The 19,201-nt window shown below is 42.7% G+C and overlaps 1 protein-coding gene across 2 annotated transcripts; it reads right to left on the bottom strand.

Moving 5' to 3' along the window:
* Positions 1-1,206: 1,206 nt before the first annotated feature.
* Positions 1,207-19,091, bottom strand: DDX6 (DEAD-box helicase 6). Of its 2 annotated transcripts, none has more exons than XM_048328672.1 (14): positions 18,975-19,091; positions 16,538-17,001; positions 15,054-15,117; positions 14,486-14,590; positions 13,120-13,249; positions 12,484-12,630; positions 12,136-12,230; positions 11,481-11,603; positions 10,887-11,015; positions 10,441-10,557; positions 8,850-8,913; positions 7,866-7,967; positions 6,943-7,126; positions 1,207-5,514 (listed from the first exon to the last, which is right to left on the bottom strand). In XM_048328672.1, the coding sequence occupies exons 2-13, from the start codon at positions 16,735-16,737 to the stop codon at positions 6,951-6,953; spliced, it is 1,452 nt and encodes a 483-aa protein (XP_048184629.1). In that variant the 5' UTR covers positions 16,738-17,001; positions 18,975-19,091; the 3' UTR covers positions 1,207-5,514; positions 6,943-6,950. The 2 variants fall into 2 exon arrangements, with proteins under 2 accessions (XP_048184629.1, XP_048184630.1); XM_048328673.1 differs by having other exon boundaries at positions 6,947-7,126.
* Between the last annotated feature and the right edge of the window lie 110 nt (positions 19,092-19,201).

The raw sequence follows: 19,201 nt of genomic DNA, 5'->3' as shown, positions 1-19,201 counted from the left end.
AACATTCTCGCATTACAGTAATGAATTCATAATCTTTTTAATTTGCCTCTCTCCAATAAGGCCTTACATCCAAAGTACATACAAAAAGGTTTGGCATTTAAATGTGGATAAGAACTAATGAAATCTGCATATTTGCTGTGAGCTCAGCAGGATATGACTCGTTATTTGTGTGTTATTTGTGACAGATTGAGCTGTCTTAGCTTAACAAAAGCAATACAGTACATACATTAAAAATAAAGCTATACCTTTGGCTACACGTGTAAGTTAGTTTCAGTGCAAACCAGAATGCGTTCAGCACTTACGTACTCACGCAGTACTTCCTTTCATTGCAACTGTACAGTTTTACCGCTCCAGTGCCCTGGGCACTGTAAACAACGAGGTCCCACTTTGAGCAATCTAAAGTACTTAGTTACCATTGTGGTAAATTCCGTCTGAATCTTTTGTTAGATTGTTTAAACTTAAGCTATCAATTAAATGCTGTCACGTTTGCTGTTAAACCTTTAGGCATAAAGCCACTGGTCATGTCCAGGCCCCAGCTGAGCAAGGGGGTCGACTCTGAACCTTGTGACTCAACTCATCCTTTCCCATCCTTGCTCTTTTTCCCCTTCTCCCCTAGCCTCCACAAAGACAATTTTGGGTTGATTTTGGGTTTAGATTGAGTGTAGTCTGCTTTTACTCTGTGTGCTTTAACCGTCTAGGCTACAGCAGGAGTGAACCTTGCCCCTGAACTTCACCCTGCTTTCACTTTTACATTAAACCTGCTTTTGCCAACTCCTTTGCTGGTGATTTTTAAGGCATCTTTAGAATACTCATTCCAACCACGAGGTCTTCTGCAGCTCAAGCAGCCAGCAAGGCAGAGCTCAGGATGACTCGATGAAAAACTTGAGGACACAGCCCCAGCAGATCTGCAGAAACTCTCATTGTCAAAGTCGAGGCTAACTTGGCACTGCAGCCAGATGCTACACACAATCTTCCAGTCTAGTGGAGACAAGAGTGTGGAGCATTAGACCCTCGAAGAACAGCTGCCACATGGAAGGTCTGTGCAGAAAAAGGATGCCTCTCACGGACACAGGAGAGCACCTTTCCATTTACCACGTGCCTCCTTTTCTTGAGGCTTTTCTCTGCATCCAATGCAGACCATGAGTCTCTGTAAGGACATCAGCACGCTTTTCACTCAGCACAGTTAAAAGAAATAAACAGAACAAATGGGAGTTCCAGGGAGCTTTTATTGAGTTTAATCAACAAAAATCAGGATTTTACCATTCATCTTTTTCGCACTCGCAACTCATGAAGCTCGTCACAAGTCAGTGCTGCAACACATACAAAGCCAGAGAAAACGCATTCTCAACAAAATCTGAGCTCCACTGGAGTTTGCCAATTGCCAATTTAACAGAAAGCCAATTTTCCCTCCCTCCCTTGACTGTTTTGAAGGACTAGATCATATTTTTTGCTGGTTAACAATAAGAATATCAACCCCTTGTGTAGGGTCTACTGGATTATGACACTCCACTTGAATTGCAAATAATTTCTTTTCTTGAAATAAAAGTTCCAGTTTCTTTCAATAAGGGGAACAGTGACTATTTTCTTCTCCTGACACCCCTTCCCCAAAATTACTGGTTAAAATACAGCAAGGCTGTATCTTAATAAACACATCCCTGCCTCCCTCACCCCCCCCCTCCCCCCCTCCCTAACTTGTCTACAGCAGAATTTAACAATGCTTCCACGCACAGGCATTTTAGCAACACAACAACGAACTGAGCAAAGCCTACAGGATAATCTGCCAAAGCCTTCTTGTGAAGTTCAGGTGCATGCTCTTTGGTCCAGAGACCTGGCTGATTACAAAGGTAAACTGTGATTCAAAAAGGATGGACCAGAAGTTCACAGCAAACAGAAAACTCCCTGCAGGGACTAGAATTGCCCAACCTCTACCATAGCAGCTGCACTGCTGGAGTCTCTGGGAACAAAATTCACTTTGTTCTCAGGAAGCAATGACCAGTCAGCCCCAGCAGCACTACAAAGTTCAGCATCAGGGCAAGAACCACCACAACAGCAGCTGAAGAGATGTGGCATGACAGCTCTGTAACCTCTCTTACAGAAACTGAGGCAAGACAGCCATCTGCTCAGGTTTGTCCTATCAGTCATTCGTAAGAAAAAAGTGAAGCATTTTTAAATCCTTGGAGCAGACACCCTCCCCCCATCCCAAATAAAAATAAACAGAAGATCAGAATGAGATGATTTGATACCACCATATAAACAACATGAGTTCATGTTGAGCTTCCCTGTTCTTACCCACAAAAACAGTCACAGAGGGCAAGGAAAGATGCTCCCATCTCATTCTGGAAACTGAAACACCTATTTGAGACCAACCCACCCCCCTCCCCCTTTGGGAAAAGGCCTCCAGCCACTGCAGTGCCCACCTGACAGTGGACACCCAGAGAATGGCCTGTAAGTTCTCTCGAGTGGCTGAAGATTCTATCACCTTCTTCACAGCCACCTCACCCAGCTGTGAAGCTCCATTTCTCAAATTCCTGGAGTGACACTTCTAGACTTCCAACAAAAAAATAAAATGCAGAACACATCAGGTTCTCATTCACATCAACTTTGCCAGAGAAGTATTTGACCTAGGGCTCATCACTGAAGGCTCCGACTAATCCATCTGTAAAGGCTGGTGACCAGCAAAAACTGGAGCTCACAAGAAATCTCAGGAAGCCAAGATTTATACACACTCCTAACTCTTGGGTAGGGAACAAAACAACCAAGAAAACCCCAAACCAAAATAATAAAAAACAAAAGCCCCCAAAAAACAAAAACAAACAAAAAAAACCCCACAAAAACAAAACTAGGATTATCCTAGTCTTCTGGAGCATCTTTCCATTTGCAAGATCGCATCTGTTTGAGATAGCCTACTACCACCAAAAATAGGCTGCTTCCTTCTTGACAAGAAGCCACCTAAAAATGGTGCCCCCGATAGTTTAAGTAAGTGCCAATCCTCAATGAGAGGCCAATTTTGAAGTAATACTTTCAAAAGTTCTGTGCTTCAAGAGGGACCATCAATGCATGGCATCAGGCTAACCTACCACAAATCCAAGCAGAGCACACACACCTGACTTGACATCGCTATCCTGTTCTTGTTACATGTGCATGCCCTGGGTAAGATATAAAATTTATTTACATTTTCATGTCTTTGTTGCATTGACATTATCCCTCTTCTGTCTGGAAAAATCATAAGCTGGCTGCAGTACAGGAGCAAGATTTTACTTTTGGTCGAAGTTACCACCCATAAGCTCCCACCCCCCACCCCCAAAAAGCACCCCAAAATTGTTTACATTTAGTACCTGCCAGTCAGTAAGCTATGTGGCTCACAGAGACCAAGCTCTTGAGTTTGTACTCTAGTGCAGCATTTGCTACAATTATGGAGTCACTGCTGACAAAAAGAAGAAAAACATCCTGAACACAAAAACCTTTCAATCTTGTAAAGTTGTTGTCAGGAGGCACCTGGTTTCTATTTATGATCATCGAGGAAACAGATGGCTAGTCCACCTTATGATTCCAAACAATTTTACTCCAATTCAAAAAAGGGTCAAAATGGAGAGAAATTAAGACAATTAAATCCTGCCTCAAAGGTAAGCAAGCGTGGTGTGAGTGCAGCATCTGTATATGCGATAAATGAGCAAAAGGGATTGCATTCATCCAGGTGCCTCCTGACAGTGGTGGTTAACAGGCTAAAAGAGATTTTAGAAAGAGTAATTTTTTGATTTGTCTCACTCCTTTTGCCTGTAGATCAGGCCAAACATCAAGCATGTTGGGAGGGGCACAATTTAAAGCAACACTACTTGACCAGAAAGCACTTTTCAGCAATATACAATGCAAAATGACAGAGAGCAACTCATGGCAAACCAGAATAGATGGCAAGCAGCTTCCCGCAGCTTCTGACGTTAGCAGGGGTTTGCCCTTACCTGCTCACAGTTCTGCACAGAGGCCACTCTGGGCAGAAAATGCAGTGCTGCAGGAAGTGAATCAATTCCACAAAACTCCAGAACTGTCAGTTTATGCATGTAAATTGGTTTTTTTATGGTCTCTCAAACCCAAATCCACACCTTAAGCATATACTGCTCAGCAACACCCACTGAATTTCCCTCACCATGATGGAACACAGGTCATGGACTCCTTCAGAGCTTGTCAAGTTCCTGAAGTTTCTAAGGGGGAAATCGAAGAGCATCTCCCAAAAGGCTGAGCTACGGATTTGGAGGCCTTGCAGCCCCCACAAGTGATCTCTTCCATGCGAGCGGTACAGGACTGTTGCTAGCACCAGAGCAAATCCATCCTGACAAGGGACACTTGTGGTGGCCTGCACTTCACAGAGGTCAGAGCATTTCTCACTGTTTAGTGTTGCAGAAAACTGAGCCCCTCTCATCTTTAGCTGCTCCCATAATCAGTCTAATCCCTTTAACCTCAGCAACCTTCATCATAAAAGAAAAAGTTATATATGAACCCAAACAGAAAAAAAAAAAAAAAAATCGTATTTACAAAGTTTGTACAATATACACATCTGATTTTCTATGGGACACACTGCACCAGAAGAAAGAGGGCCATGGCTCTGAAACAAGTCTACCTATCAAGTGCTATAACTACTGATGAAGACTCATGGAAACCAGTCTTTAGTGTTCTGCTAGAGCACAGGGCTTTTCTTATGGCTCCTGCAAAGGATCACAGGCTACTCTTTCCTTCTGGAGCTATGATGCTGCACCTAATCAGCCCAGATTTTATGTTGGTTTCATTTTAAATACACATATTTACAGTTTGGGTGAACTGCAGATGCATATCAACTCCTCCAACTAAAAAAAAAAAAAAAAAAAAAAAAAAAATTTAAAAAAAAAAAAAAGTTGAAGAGAAAAGTAGTATTACCAATAACCAATACATTTCACCTCCCAGCCCTGGGCTTGAGTACATGGGAAGGAGGAGAAGGGGAAGAGAGGGGAACTTTGACCTGAAACCAAAAACAGATGTTGATTCCTTGGGCTGTGTCGGAAAGGTGATATTCTGAATGGTCTCATAGCATAAGGCACTTTGCACGAATAAGTAACAAGCTCTTTAGCTTAAAAAACAGATGAGTAACCAGGGAGAAGTTGAAATGCACTCAGTCAATGGTTAAAGAATTTGAAATAGCAGACAAGCTCGTGTTCATCAAGATTCTTCTCTTTTCAGGGTTTCTCTTCTTCCCTTGCTGTCCCTCCCTCCCACAGAAAACAAAATTTAAAACCAGCAGTTAGTGCAACTAATGTTCAATCAGCACACAGTGCAAACAAGTAGAAAAACAAAAAGACATTCCTCCTTTTATCTTCTTTCTTCCTTGCTGCCAAATTTAAAGAGAAAAAAAGGCCGAGCTCTTTAGTCTTCATAGTTCCGAAATGAAAAGATGAAGAAAAACCCACAAAGAGAAGGGTATCCCCAAAGAAACGATGTGTCACAGATTGGGATCATAGGGCTTCACCTTCTGGCATGTGTAATCAAAGCCTAAAAAAAACAAAACAACAACAACACAACAAGAAAAAAATAAAAACCAAAAAAAACCAAACCCACCAAAAAAACACCCCCAACAAAACAAACAACCACAACGTCCACAGTTAAATCGGTTCTACACAAAATTAGAACGTTAAGTGATGACTCACACTAACTATGTAACAGCTCTCAAAAGGCAAAGGGCACATTGTACAGCTCAATCCCAACCTCAGCTTTGTAGAAAGAGGTGCTGCTAATGCCCTTCTGTACCTACAAAACCTCCTGGCTTCTTGTATTTTAGGAAGTAGCAAACTGTTCTCTGGCAAGGTCACAGCATTCCCCTTAGGAATGTCACCCAAGAACCTGTTCCACATTCATCACCTGTTTTGTATTCTATTTACTTATAAACATGGAGAAGGTTCAACCAGCAAAGCAGAAGCTTTCAGAACAGCTGGGTATGACTATCTAGGGTTACCCTTGGATGATTTCAAAGAAGGAACGATAGGTTTGTTTTAATGCTGTCCAACAGTCTGCTTCTATAGCCACTTTTTTATTTTTGGTCATCTGAGAAGAATTTCAGCAGGTTCACTGGTATTGTCTTTCTAATTCATGACCTCTGAGAAGAGTACACAAAAGAATGATTTTCAGCCCAAACTGTATGGTGATGGATCTTGCACAACAACATCTTAGCTAAGGTCATCAGATCAAACATCATCCTGCAGCCATTTAGCTTGACTGCAGTCCAGGGCAAGTCATCTTCCTATAAAGGAAGGACTCGACTCAGCAGCTTTTCCTGAGACAATTATCAGAAAGGGAGCACTTAGATGAACCTCCAACAGTGAAACCTCATTTTCTTTTGCAACTACGCAGACGACCTCAAGTGGCAGCAAAGATGAATTACAGCTTCCCTCCCTACTTAGTTCACTTCCAAGAATTCTATGAACCAAAGGACACAAAAGAGGCAGCACCTTTTACTTGAAGAACCTGATCCCTTCTGCCTGGTGAGGTGGTTACTCTTCTATTGATGCTCTGTTCTCACAGCCATCCATTTTATCTCCTCACCTTTCTGAGGACTACTTTCCTCTCTGCCCCTGACCAATTTCTCATTTCAGCTTAGCAATATAGAAAGAATTCATTAGGCTACTAGTACTCCATCCTGGCCTCTCCCAGGCACCATTCCCCACTCCCCCTTTTCCCCATTTTTTGTGTCCTTAGCATATGGTCAGCATTTCAATCAAAACAACTAAAAAATACTCATCCCTCCCCTCCCACCTTCAGCACATCCATGGAATTCCTTGCACTGACATTCTGTTTCAAACCCTTGTTTTCACATTCAGAGCTTTTTTCATCACCTCAGCTTCCCTCTTCCCCTGAGGTAACACTGACACATTGACGACATTGCTGTCATTCAACACACTGCTATTCAGCAAGGCACTTACATACCTACATGTTTACTGTTTCTCATCTTCTACAGGTTCACTGTGGTATTCTGCCACATACAAGCTCTTGTCGATGTTGCTTGGTATGGGTTTAATTTCAGTTCCCAACTGCTCCTCAATACTTTTCAGGTTGAATCGATCGTCATAGGTGATCAAGTTGATGGCCAGGCCAAGATGACCAAAGCGACCTTGACAAAAAACAAAAACACACCTGAACTGAACTGAGTTAACGAAGGGGCTGACAGAAAAAAGGTCTGCAGACTGTGAAGTTAGTATCATTCTGTGATGATAAAAACAAATCTGGTCACAGGTCTCTACACCTTTCACATCAGTTTTTGGTAAGGAGTTTCGCAGTGCTGTAGGAATAAGAAAACTCAGGAGGTTCAAAAGACTCTGACCAAAGCACCAGGATAATTACCAGCAGAAAGTCTTCGAGAGTTCTTGAACAAGCCTGAACTACGAAGTTCAACTACACTGAGTTCCTTTGTTTACTGCCCTTCTTCAGGGCCTATTTTGCTGATTTCCAGACAGCAGAAACATATCTCAGAACACATGCAGAAGAAAGCATAAATCTCTAGGCTTGAGACAGTCTGGAAGCTAAGATTTTAGTACAGAATTTTCCCAAACTGCACACAGGGGCAATAGTAAGTCTCCTGAGATGAAAGCAAAATATGCCTCTTTTTTTTTTTTTTCATTAGATTGTTCAGGCCAGTTTCGAGAGAACGGCCCCTTAGCTGATATTATTCAGATAATATCGTCAGGGAGGACAGCCATCTGAGATGACACCCAAAAATAAATTTGTCAGAAAAATCAAAGCTACCTAAAGTAATTCTCAGGTATAGTAATAAAAAACCAAAAGCCAATTCAAGGCTAAAAAGCATCACAGTCATCCGCCAAGCTGCACCTAAACCAGGTTTTTCCTCTCACCTGATCTGCCAATGCGATGAAGGTAAGTCTCTGCAAGCTTTGGGAAATCAAAGTTTATCACCACATTCACAGCCTGGATATCAATACCTCGGGTAAACAGATCTGAAAGACAATCCAGATCACAAGACAGTTAATTTCAATGAGCTCTAACGCTGACAGTATTTAGGGTGTAAAGATTAACAGTGATGAACTGATTGCTTTGTGCTAGTTTCCAGATACAAGCTTTCCTTGTATCAAAGACAGTTTACACACAATCCTGTTACAGCTTCCTCTTGCTCTGTATACATTATAAACACGAATAACCTAAGAACAACAGCCAAAACCACCAGATCTGCACATCTACGCAGAAAAAATAACCACAAAGCTAGTTTTTTCCATGATACACTATTTTGGAGCAGATCTTCTTAAGCATCTCTTCACACACAATTGTGCATTGCCAGTGTCACAACAGACTTGAGACCTGAACTACGTTCCACTACCTCAACTACTTCTATTCTGCTTCTAGTGATTTTTGTTAAGATGGCCCAGACATATGTAGTGATAGCAGACACTGCCAGGTACTGCCCAAACAGGTCTGCAACAAAGAACTTGGATCATACACAGGCCAGTCAAAACTACAAAAATATTTAGAAAAAATGTGCTATAAACACTTGAAAGAATCAGCAAAACTTCACATGATCATAGTCACAGTTCTACTGATAGATCATAAAGTTAACAACCCAACAACTCAGGGAACCCTCATGTGTGAAAATAAACAGAAAACACTATTGCAGTAAAATGATTTGTTGGCAAGCTGCACCTTCACAAAAGACCAAACTCCACATGCCTAAAGGAGTGCTGCACCCTGCTACATGCAGGCTTGAAAAAGACACGTTACCAAAACACCTTGTTTTGGTTTATTACAGCTAATTGATCTACGATACCTGTGCTAATGCGCTTCCTATCACAAACTTTAGAAACAAGAAAATGTTCAGGAACTCTTACCAGTGCAAACGAGATTGCGGCACAAGCCATTTCGGAAATCATGGAATACACGATTGCGGTGCTCCTGGAAATACACACATATACACAAAGAGAAACAAAAAACCAAAGTCCAACCAGCTGGTACTTACAGGTATATTCAGGTAACTAACACTGAACTTCAATCGTGTGAATTTCTCCTCCTTCTCATTAGAGAACAGCTGAGTTGAAACAAGATGCCAGTATATATATTTTTAGCACTCCTTACACCATATATTCTGAAGAATTAACTCTAGAGGGTCTTGATCCCACTTTTCGACAAAGACAATCAACTGACTGCATTTTAAAACCTCCTGCAAATGGCATCAAAACCATCTCAGAAAAGGACTATCTAGAGTTATAATTACATGAAATCACATCAAGGAAGTTAAACTGGTATTTTGACTGTTGTCATTCTCCAGTCCCCCTTGCCAAATTTCCCATGTTTTATTCATTCCCGTAAAAACTGAAGCTGGCAGTAACTTCCTTTTCCAGTATGAAACATTTTTCACTACTGATTCAGAATTAGGGGTGGGATGAGTCAGTTTTCTGTGAAGACTCTCCTCTCACAAACACCTCACTCTGGGCCACACAAAGATTAAGTAATATCACTGTTAAGTGGAATTTAGAGAGGGAATGAACAAGCTGAAGCATTCTGCAAAAACACAGCTGCACTTTGCCAAAAGATCATCCACTGACTGATCAAAAGCATACAAAAATCAGACTTCGAGGAACTCACTTGCATACCTCTCTGTTCTCAGTAACACCACCACTTCTGTTTCTGCTCAGTTAATTACTGCTCTGCATCTGGCCCAGCAAACACTGGCATTACCTATCATTGCATGAACAGCAAGCTAGACTAGTTTACATATAAAATTTTAAAAAGCTTCAAAGTACTCCTGTTCTACATGCATCACTTCAGCCTTCTGACATCTTTTAACAGTGAGAAGCTAGAGGAAGTGTGAGCTACTGTACAATTAACAGAAACCTCTGCACCAGCAAAGCTGCAATGGCATTTTTCACCAGCTACACCAAGGCCACAAGTGTCTGGTCACCATATACCAGCCACAGCTTTCACCAAGAGGTTTGATCCAACCCACCTCCTCAACTTCTCAGATTCCCCTGCAGTCACAGTGTAAGATCACTGTTTGCAAAGCCACACAGGGCACTCACTGGACTATGTATTGGGGTTTTTTGTCACCTGTTTTAATTCAGCCCCCTTTTCTCATCTGTGTTACCCTGTGTGCTCTAGCCTGGCTCCCCAAAGCAAGGCAGCAGCACTAAGAACTGTGCCTTCTGGCTGCTGTTTGTGCTTACACTGGGACTAATTAATCTGACCTCAAGTACTCAAATACCAACTGGCCACATACATTGAACAGTCTGGAAAGAGGGCTGGGCTGGGGGAAGGCTGGGGATGGAGGCTGGCAGCAGGTAACTAAAACCAAACCTAGAGCAAAGCAATACATGTTTCAGTTTATGAAGAACATGCAAACTTAAAGCAAGCATGAGACTTAATTCAGCTGTTCAGTAAAGCCTGGGGTGGTGTGGAATAAACCACTGTAGATTTCATACTCACCTGCCTCATTTTAGCATGGATATAGAAGCAGGAATAGCCCAGCTGGGAGATCTTTTTGGCTAGCAATTCAACCCGTTGAGAGGAGTTGCAGAAAATGATGGACTGGTTAATCTGGAGCTGAATGAGTAAACAGTGTTCTCAGTAAATGCAGCATTTTACTAACAAAGGATCCCAGACATGTCTAAATCCCTTCCAAAAAGAAAGCACAGCAGGTATGCTGCTGGTAATTCACATCAGACGTATTTTTGTAGAGAAAGGGAAAAAAATAAGAAAGTTCTATAACACAGAGATGCAGGACAAGAAGCACACATTTTTAACCTTCGATATATAGCACATTTTGACAAAGAAAAATTTTCATTAAGCTGCCTTTGAAACACTCAGTCTCGTTCTTGGTTCCAAGAAGGAAAAAGCTTCTGATATGCTCCTGACCCAGCCCTACTCCTTACCCTGGAAAAGAGCGTATTGAGGCAGTGCACTTTCTGACGCTCAGTGACATAGGCATAGTACTGAGTAACTCCCTTCAAGGTCAGCTCCTCCATCAGATTAATCTCATAGGGTTTCTGCAAATGGGAATTCTGAAAAATAAAGATATTGATAAAGCAGACAGATCTATGTGCAAAACAACATAAGCAGCTCCCACTCTGCACCAAGGATGCACTACCTAGCCACTCTTCATGCTATGCTGAAAACAGAGTGGGTAAATTTTCACAAATGATTACTTATAAATCCAAGGTGACTGAGCAGGCCAAACAGGAGCAGCCTCCAGAAGCAAATCCATACAGATGACATAACTAATACACAAAGTGGAAACCAGCACCTTACAGGCAAAAACTGCACATACCTAGCTTCCCATTAATGCAACTGCGGGTCAAAAACTGCTTTCAAACTTCTGTTCTAGACTTAGGCTGATTTAGATTAAACCTGTGAAGTTTAGATGTATTTAAAAAACCAAGCACTAACAGCTATGCACCACTCATCCACACCCTTCCTGTGTGATGTCACCACCATCACCATACCTACATGGATACATCTCAACTCACCATGAACTTCTGCACACTCAAAGGAAAAGTGGCTGAGTAGAGCAAAATCTGTCTGTTTTTAGGTAGCGTGAGAATAATGTCTTCCATTATTTGAACAAAATCCTGAGACAGCAACTTATCTGCCTGTAACAACAGAAGTAATACACAGCAAGTTAAAATAATGGTGTAAGATTTCAGTCTTTCAGTAGCTCCACATTTGGGGGAAGGGAAAAAAAAAACCAGTTACCAGGGTTCCTACCAGAGTCATCCAAGAGCTTTCACACAACTATATTCTCCCTCACTCAGAAGACTGTACGCTACTGGATGTTCATAAATCAGTTTTATATACAATTACGTGGTAAGCACAGCTGACTCATTATTAACAGAAAACAAATGAAATGCATTCCTTTGCTGCAGAATAGACTGTTACTCTATTCTTCAGCATCAGCAAAGACAGGAAAGGCAAATCCTCCTAGGCTGTTTCCTTAAAAGATTTACATGCAAAAAAATCCTACAGTCAAAACAGTTTCTCAAAAATACTGAGAAATGGAGGAGACCTTACAGTGTCTCTAAGCAAGTTTGAATCATTGCTGTGCACCAAAAGGACACTCACTGAGACACATCATTCCTTTAACTTGGTGTTAAAATCCCAGAACATTTAACATAAGCAACTTGCCTCATCCAATACTATCATCTGGACATGCTCAACTTTTGCTACTCCTTTCTTGATGAGATCGAGAATTCTCCCAGGGGTAGCTATCACCACATGCACTGTAAGGTTAGAAGAGAGAAAAAAAAGAGAAACACAAAAACCCCACAAGGTTAAGGTGATTAACACTGTGTTTCCTTCCAGCATTCATGGCCATGTTTCATATGAACATTTTGAAAGAATGGCAACAGTATACGAACAGCAAGACATTGTAGTCTGCTCTGTAACAGGCAACAGTAACAAGCAGAAATTCCACGATCACATTGTAAAAGCCACAAAGAAGCAGCAACCCTTGTACAGCAGAAGTGCTCTGACCTGTATCATCAAGTCTCATTATGTCATCTCGCAAATTGGTTCCTCCTGTTGTTGCCATCACTTTGGCACCTCCCATGTGTTTGCTGACTTGGATACAGATTTGACTGACCTGCAGGGCTAGTTCACGGGTGGGAACGATCACCATTGCTAAAAGTTAAAAAAATCACTGTGAGTCACTAGTAACACTCTATCTTAAATATTCATCCTCAGAGGAGACAGGGACTTTATGAAGTAAAATAATGAAAAGCACAGTTTAGGAATTCCACTCTGGGTATTCTAGAAAGACCTAGGAACTGCTCTTGACAAGGCAAATTCCATGCAAGGATTCTCCAGCCCTTGATGCTCCCTTTGCACAACTACCCCAGCCACCACACCTACTTATTACTCCACATCCACTTTCCAGGGCAAGACAGAAAAGTGCACAAACCTTCTTCCATTTAAAGCTTTTGAAAGCAACTGTGGGACTTTGTGCAAATTCCACCTCCCCCCTCCACCACTCCCCATTAGTTTTCTCTGGAAGTACAAGCAGATAACCTGCACTGCCCAAATTCATTAACCAGTTTTAGATTCAAGTCTCTTATGTAGTGACTGACACCATTGCCCGGCTGCAGCTAAGTGAGATCCACCTCAACTGACCTTGTATATTGTCCTTCTTTAAGTCTAGCCGTTCAAGTAAAGGAATGAGGTAGGCTCCACTCTTGCCTGTTCCATTTTTTGCTCTAGCCAAGATATCCCTACCAGATAAAGCAATGGGGATGCTCTCCTCCTGAAATGCAAGGACAGACAGTGCATGAGCAATTAATCATAAGCCATGCTTCACTGAAGAGGCTGACCAAATTTAACTCCCCTCACTAACAGTATCACATGAAATTTGACTGTTTCGTGACCATTGCTATTATTACTATCCTGCAAATACAAGCATGACAGACTCACAACAGGAAGAAGTTAAACCCATCAGTAAAAGAGTTCCCCAACACATCCCACTTAAAAGTCCTTATCTTGCCTGATCATAGGAAAGGGATCAGGTACCACAGGTAAAGCCATACTAACACATTAGGCAAAAAGTGAAAAAATGGGAAAAAAAATAAGTGAAGAGACAGTAACAGTCACTAGCAAACTCATCCTACAGAAGGAGATTCCCACCTACATCTTAACATCAGAACCAGCTCAGCCCATGTGATTCCAACTTCCATATTCCTGTGATATACTTCTCAAAAAATCTTCTACTATCCAAACACAGGCCTCGTGTATTTTTAATTTTACTACCTTTTTCAGCAACATCTAAAGAAATCTCAGCCTTTTTGAAAGGTGGCATCATGTGAATCTGTTTATGAACAAAGCAAGCCATAGTTTTCTCATGCCTTAAAGAGACAAGGTAGCTTAAAGAGCTGTGTCAGTGATAAAACCTGAAAGGCCAATTAAAAGAGTTCAGCCTTCCACCCCCCTCCTTAAGTTTACACATGAACAGTTCTTAATAGAACAAGTCTTAGAAGTAAAAGAAAGATGGAGGTACAGAAAAGTAAACTTGCTAAGATATTAATCTCCCTCCCACAATCCCCATTACTCTTCTTCCACAAGATTACAATAAAAAGAGCCACCACTGTGATAAAGCCATAATTATATTTTTAACAACTAAAGGTACACAGCCAATGGTAACTCAGGTTTCTGGAAAATTTATAGAACAGACCCCTGGGACTACTTATGTGAAAGACAGTATTGAACAGAGAATTAACAAATTAACACCTCCAGCATGAAAAAGAAAATCCAAGTTAACTTCTCCGAAGTGTAAGGCAGCCCCATCATTAAGTCACTCATTGAATGACTTAGTCATTTAGCTGGGGGTTAGAAATTCTTGTCTTTCCCAAGGGACACCAAGTTCTTTTGTTCACAGCTTCAGGTTTTCCCCAATGATGGCATAAGTATTGGACATTTAGGCGTAACAATGTCAATACATTTACAGAAACTAAAAGCAGCATCTAAGTAGTCTCTGTTTGCAAACAACCTGAATAGGAGATGGTTTTTCCCAGCCCATTTCAAAAATTCCCATCAGCAACTCCCGTTTCAAACAGTAATCTTCAAACTCATTTCCTTTTGTGGAGGTCACGTCCTGAATAATCAAAAAATAAAGCACACGCAAAGATTAGGTCATACAAGCTGAAGCTGTATATTGGTCTGAAATAGCCTGTACAGGAAGACCACAAATTACTACAGGAAAAGTTCCCATTAACCCGTGCAACACCCTACAGCAGTAAGGGAAACACTGGCTTTCTCAGAACCAAACACAGCTCCTGAGCGCACACAGCGACACCTCCCCATCTGCCTTGCACAACACAGACGCTGCCTGTGTCACGCTGTAATACCAACAAAGGACAATATCCAGGGTGAACTCCATTTTTGAGCTTTCCAAGAGAAGCATCGCTCACAAACAGTTGGGAGAACAAATTAATTCTTCATTTAAACAGTAGGTGCTGAACTACTTTTTAGCCTTTGCTCAGGACAAGTGTTTTACCACTGCAAGCCCTCCCACAAGTTTTATTTAATATTTATTCCTACAGTTCAATTATCCTTACCGAAGTTTTGATTCTCAAATCCTTTGGAGGGAGTTTTAAAGTCTTCTTCCAGTCATCACCAGGTCTATAGCAAAATAAAATGAGAACAGATTTAAAAATAATTAGTATTTTGATTTTGCATTTTATTTTCTTAGATATAGTGATGAACATGTAGTATTTTCACCTCCTCAAAGCTAAAAGCACCTACACATATGAGCTCTAGTCTTCTCTGAGCTAAGCAGGATTTAACAGGCAGAAACTGTAAACAGACAAAAATCAGCTGTCTGCCAAATAAATTTGTGAAATCTTTATCCAGTCATGATTTAAGTCCCATTTTTAGGGCACTGAATCAAATAGCAGAACAGATTTAAAACTGAGCATTGACTTAGTCACATAACAGAAACTGGCTGTAATAAATCCACACAAGACTATTTCATGACTTATAAGAAAAATTCTCTTGTCCAGGGAACGTCCATTCTTAATCTCCAAGGAATGTGAAAAGGTTAAAAAAAAAAAACCTTCTGGTAAAAAAATTAACTAAGCAATCACTCCACTTGTTGAGCAAGTATGATTTGCTCTCAGTGAGACTTAGACACCCATCCTCTCTTGAAAGCCACTGCAGAGAGGAGAGCAAGTCCTTCTCTTCACCGGCCCCAGGAAGTTACGCGTGAATTTTGATGAGCTTAATTCACGACATTGATAAGAGTAACCATGTAATTCATTAAAAAAAGAGGGGGGAGGGGGCAAGGTAGGCAGATTTTAAGAACCTGAGTGTTCCATCACGCTCTCTCTGAGGACAGCTGACATTTCCTTCGCAAATAATTAACAAAATAAAAGCCAATGCTGTTCAGGGGGAGGACGATCCATAAAAGAAAAAAGAAAAGCAACACATTACCATACTGTCCTAGTATTTTACATCTTTCAGAAATCCCAACCAGCACACTTCCAAAACTAGCTGGATGGGAGCAGGGTATCCCAGTGGGACTGTATCCTCTCAGCTCAGGCTTTGATGAATTAAAGCCAGAACATTACAATGAGGAGATCAGGTGCTACTATTTCAGATCAATCACAAAACACAACTGGCTTTAAAGCATTTCCCACCATGAGAAAGAACTGCAACAAACCGAAAAGCATACACAACTAGACTGAGACCAGGTGGCATTTCCTCCTTGGTCTTAAATGTCAATTCAGTTCCTTCCCACTCCTCTCCTTCCCTCTTGCACCACTTGCAACAAGCAAAAACCACAGGACTGTAATGCTCCGTGGGCTGCCTCTGACCGTAGCTCACACTCAGAAAAGCACAGCATCAAACTGGATTTTCACAACAATCACTGCTGCAGAGAAGCTTGCACATGGAAATACAGCTTTTTTTCATAACATACATCACAGGACACTTCTAACCACAAAACAACAGAATACAACATTTTCCAAATGGGAACCCGAGAATGCTTTCCCACACATAACTTCTAAACATTCCTTTTGTGGCAGCTGATACAAACACTTACTTTATAGCGGTGGTCATACTCTGTGCTTGCTGTTGAGTGCCATTATTGATTGTGTTGGCATTTTTCAGCTGGTTCATCTGTTGCTGAGTTTGTGTGCCTCCACCTCCGGGGCCCCCGCTGGGTTTTACAGGGCCTCTCAACTGCCCATTCTGACTGGATAGACCCATTATAACAGGGTTCTCTGTTCTGGCCGTGCTCATGCTTTTATCTTTAAAGATGTCTTTTTAGACGTCAAAACTTTGAAAGTCAGTACAGAAACTGTAATAACAGTTTATTAGACTCTCCAAAATGAAGAGATAAATAAGTCTTGCTCAATATATGAGTCCTTTATTGCAATGCAGGCAAGCACCTGTAAGTCACTCAAAAGTAAAGCAGTAACTTGCTCTGATGCACTGTGGAACAACTTTTTTTTAAAAAAAGCCCTCTATTGAAGTTGAGTTATATCAGAATTCACTTGCTTCAATCTGAAAGAGAAGCACACAATAACAATTAGTATGTGGATTTTTGTCTACATAAATCACATCAGTTTACTTTTGTATTTTAAGAAAAATTTCTTCCCAGGCAGTGTGCAACAAGGGTACCTGCTTTTTTTGTTTCCTCAGTGATAATTATAAAGACATGCATCAAACTTTTTTTGCCTTTCCATAAAGTTTTGTCTAACATCTTCAGCCACCAAAGAAAACCTCCTAAACAGTTGTACTACAGAGACCTTCCACTACCTGCCCCCTCCCATAAAGTAACCATTAAGTGCATCAATTGTTTTGATGGCTCTTCAATTCCCCCACAAATTCACCCACTTCCGGGATGCAGCCAACCAGCCCTAAAATGCTGAGCAATAATATTACGCATAGGTTTGTAACAGGAGGCAAGACTACAATATCAAGGGGACATTCCAGTTAGAACTGACAAAACGCCTACATTACTCTGATTGTCCTGTTCAGCTTGAAAGGGAAATATAAATGATGTAAATCCAAACCAACAGCTTACCCTCCTCCAACCCAAAACGCGAGCTCAACCAGCTTATCCCCAGTTTTCAACCGGGTATTGATTTAAGGCTATTCAGAACAGTGACCAAACAACACCATTACGCTGAACTGAGAGCGGTTGCCTCTTGGAGTCGAAGTGACTGAGCTTGAACTGAGGCAGTAACGCTGCTGGTTATCCAGCTTCCTGCTTGTGACCTTACCTTCCTGCTGTCAGCGACAACTTATGTTGTGCTCAGAAGATTAACATTTTATACACATGACTTAATATCGACTCTGTATGTAACAGAACGGTTGCAAAACTGTGGAAAGACAATACGAAGTCTGCCCCTTACACAAAGCAAGCATGGACCAGAGCTAAAGACTCCTTACGATGGTACCAGGGAGACAAAATGTCCCTTGTCCAAAATCTTTTGGAACAAAAAGTAGGCTTGCCTGTGCTTTCTCACCATAAAGCATCTGCATCTTGGGAAAACACAAAGAAAAAAACCAGCCGACTACTGCTTCCTAACCTCAGCATTCACAACAAAATGCATGTTTTCCCAGTGAATAAAAAGGCACACTGAAGAGCATTCAAGAGAGTGGAAAAGGAATTCAGACTTCACAGCTGCTTTCAAGTGTGTCAATTCTGGCTTCACAGCAAAATTCTAAAGTTTGCGATACTAGGATTTTCTGCTAGTTAACTTTCAAGGCATCTTCTAAGAGAGATTTCTCCTGACCATTAACTTCCTAAAAACCAGACGAGTCACGAAGGTTACCAGAGACGCCAATGAGACCCGAATACCAACGCCAAGAAGTTCTCCAATAGTGTAGGAAATGAAACCTCTCAGTGCCTTATGCCCTCACGCTCGTAACTATCCTTTAGAAGAACAGAGGTTAAAAATAACGCACAGCCTCATGGAACCCAACAAATCTCCCCGTTCCGATAAAAGAGACGCCACCATTTCGCAAACTGACGGACTGAAGAAAAAGGGGCCTCCGTCGCCTATCTGTGCTCTCCGGGCGCGGGCGGGCGGCCGGGGCAGTAGCTCCGGACCTTTCCCTTCCCCTCGGCTGGGCCTGGCACAATGGGAGCCCTCGAGGTGCTCGATGTGCCTGGCGCGCCGGGGCCGCACTGCAGAGCCCCGCGGCCGAGCGGTGGGCCCGGCGCCGCCCGCCGATCGCAGCTGCGCCACACCAACACCTCCCGCCCGCGAACAATGGAGCAGCCGCCGCTTGCCGCCCGGGCCGGCGGGGAGCGAGCGCCTCCCGGCCCCGCCCCGCGCGGTCCCCCGGCCCCGCCGCTCCCTGTGCGCCCAGGCCCGGCCCGGCCTGGCCGCCCCCGCCCCGCCCGCGGCGCCGCCAGGCCCCGCTCAGGCCCGCGCTCCCGCCGCAGGCCGCGAGGCGCGGCCCGCCGGCAGCGGCCCCCTCGCCCTGCTCCACACAGAGCCGTGCCCGCCCTGGCCCGTCCTCACCGCCACCAGCCGCGCTCCCCCTCGCCCAGGTACAAAATCCTCTCGCTGCCCCGGTGCCTTGTTATGGCGACTCGACGCTCCAAGATGGCGGCTTCCTCCTTCCTCCCGTGCGCCCTCCCCCTCCCGGCGGGCGGCACCGCCCCGGCCCGCACGCACCACGTACGTACGTACGCACGTTCGGCGCGCGCCACGCGTCACGCCACACCCAGCGCGCGGTGCCCACGTGA

Source organism: Corvus hawaiiensis, chromosome 25, assembly GCF_020740725.1.
Source record: "Corvus hawaiiensis isolate bCorHaw1 chromosome 25, bCorHaw1.pri.cur, whole genome shotgun sequence".
Classification (NCBI taxonomy): domain Eukaryota; kingdom Metazoa; phylum Chordata; class Aves; order Passeriformes; family Corvidae; genus Corvus; species Corvus hawaiiensis.
This window is presented reverse-complemented; position numbering and strand designations above follow the sequence as displayed.

Coding starts and splice junctions, on each gene's coding strand:
- DDX6 (XM_048328672.1), bottom strand. CDS start 16,737: ATGAGCACGGCCAGAACAGAGAACCCTGTTATAATGGGTCTATCCAGT. Junction 10,558..10,886: donor TCAATACGCTCTTTTCCAGG/GTAAGGAGTAGG, acceptor TTACTCATTCAG/CTCCAGATTAACCAGTCCAT. Junction 7,968..8,849: donor CCGCAATCTCGTTTGCACTG/GTAAGAGTTCCT, acceptor ATTGTCTTTCAG/ATCTGTTTACCCGAGGTATT.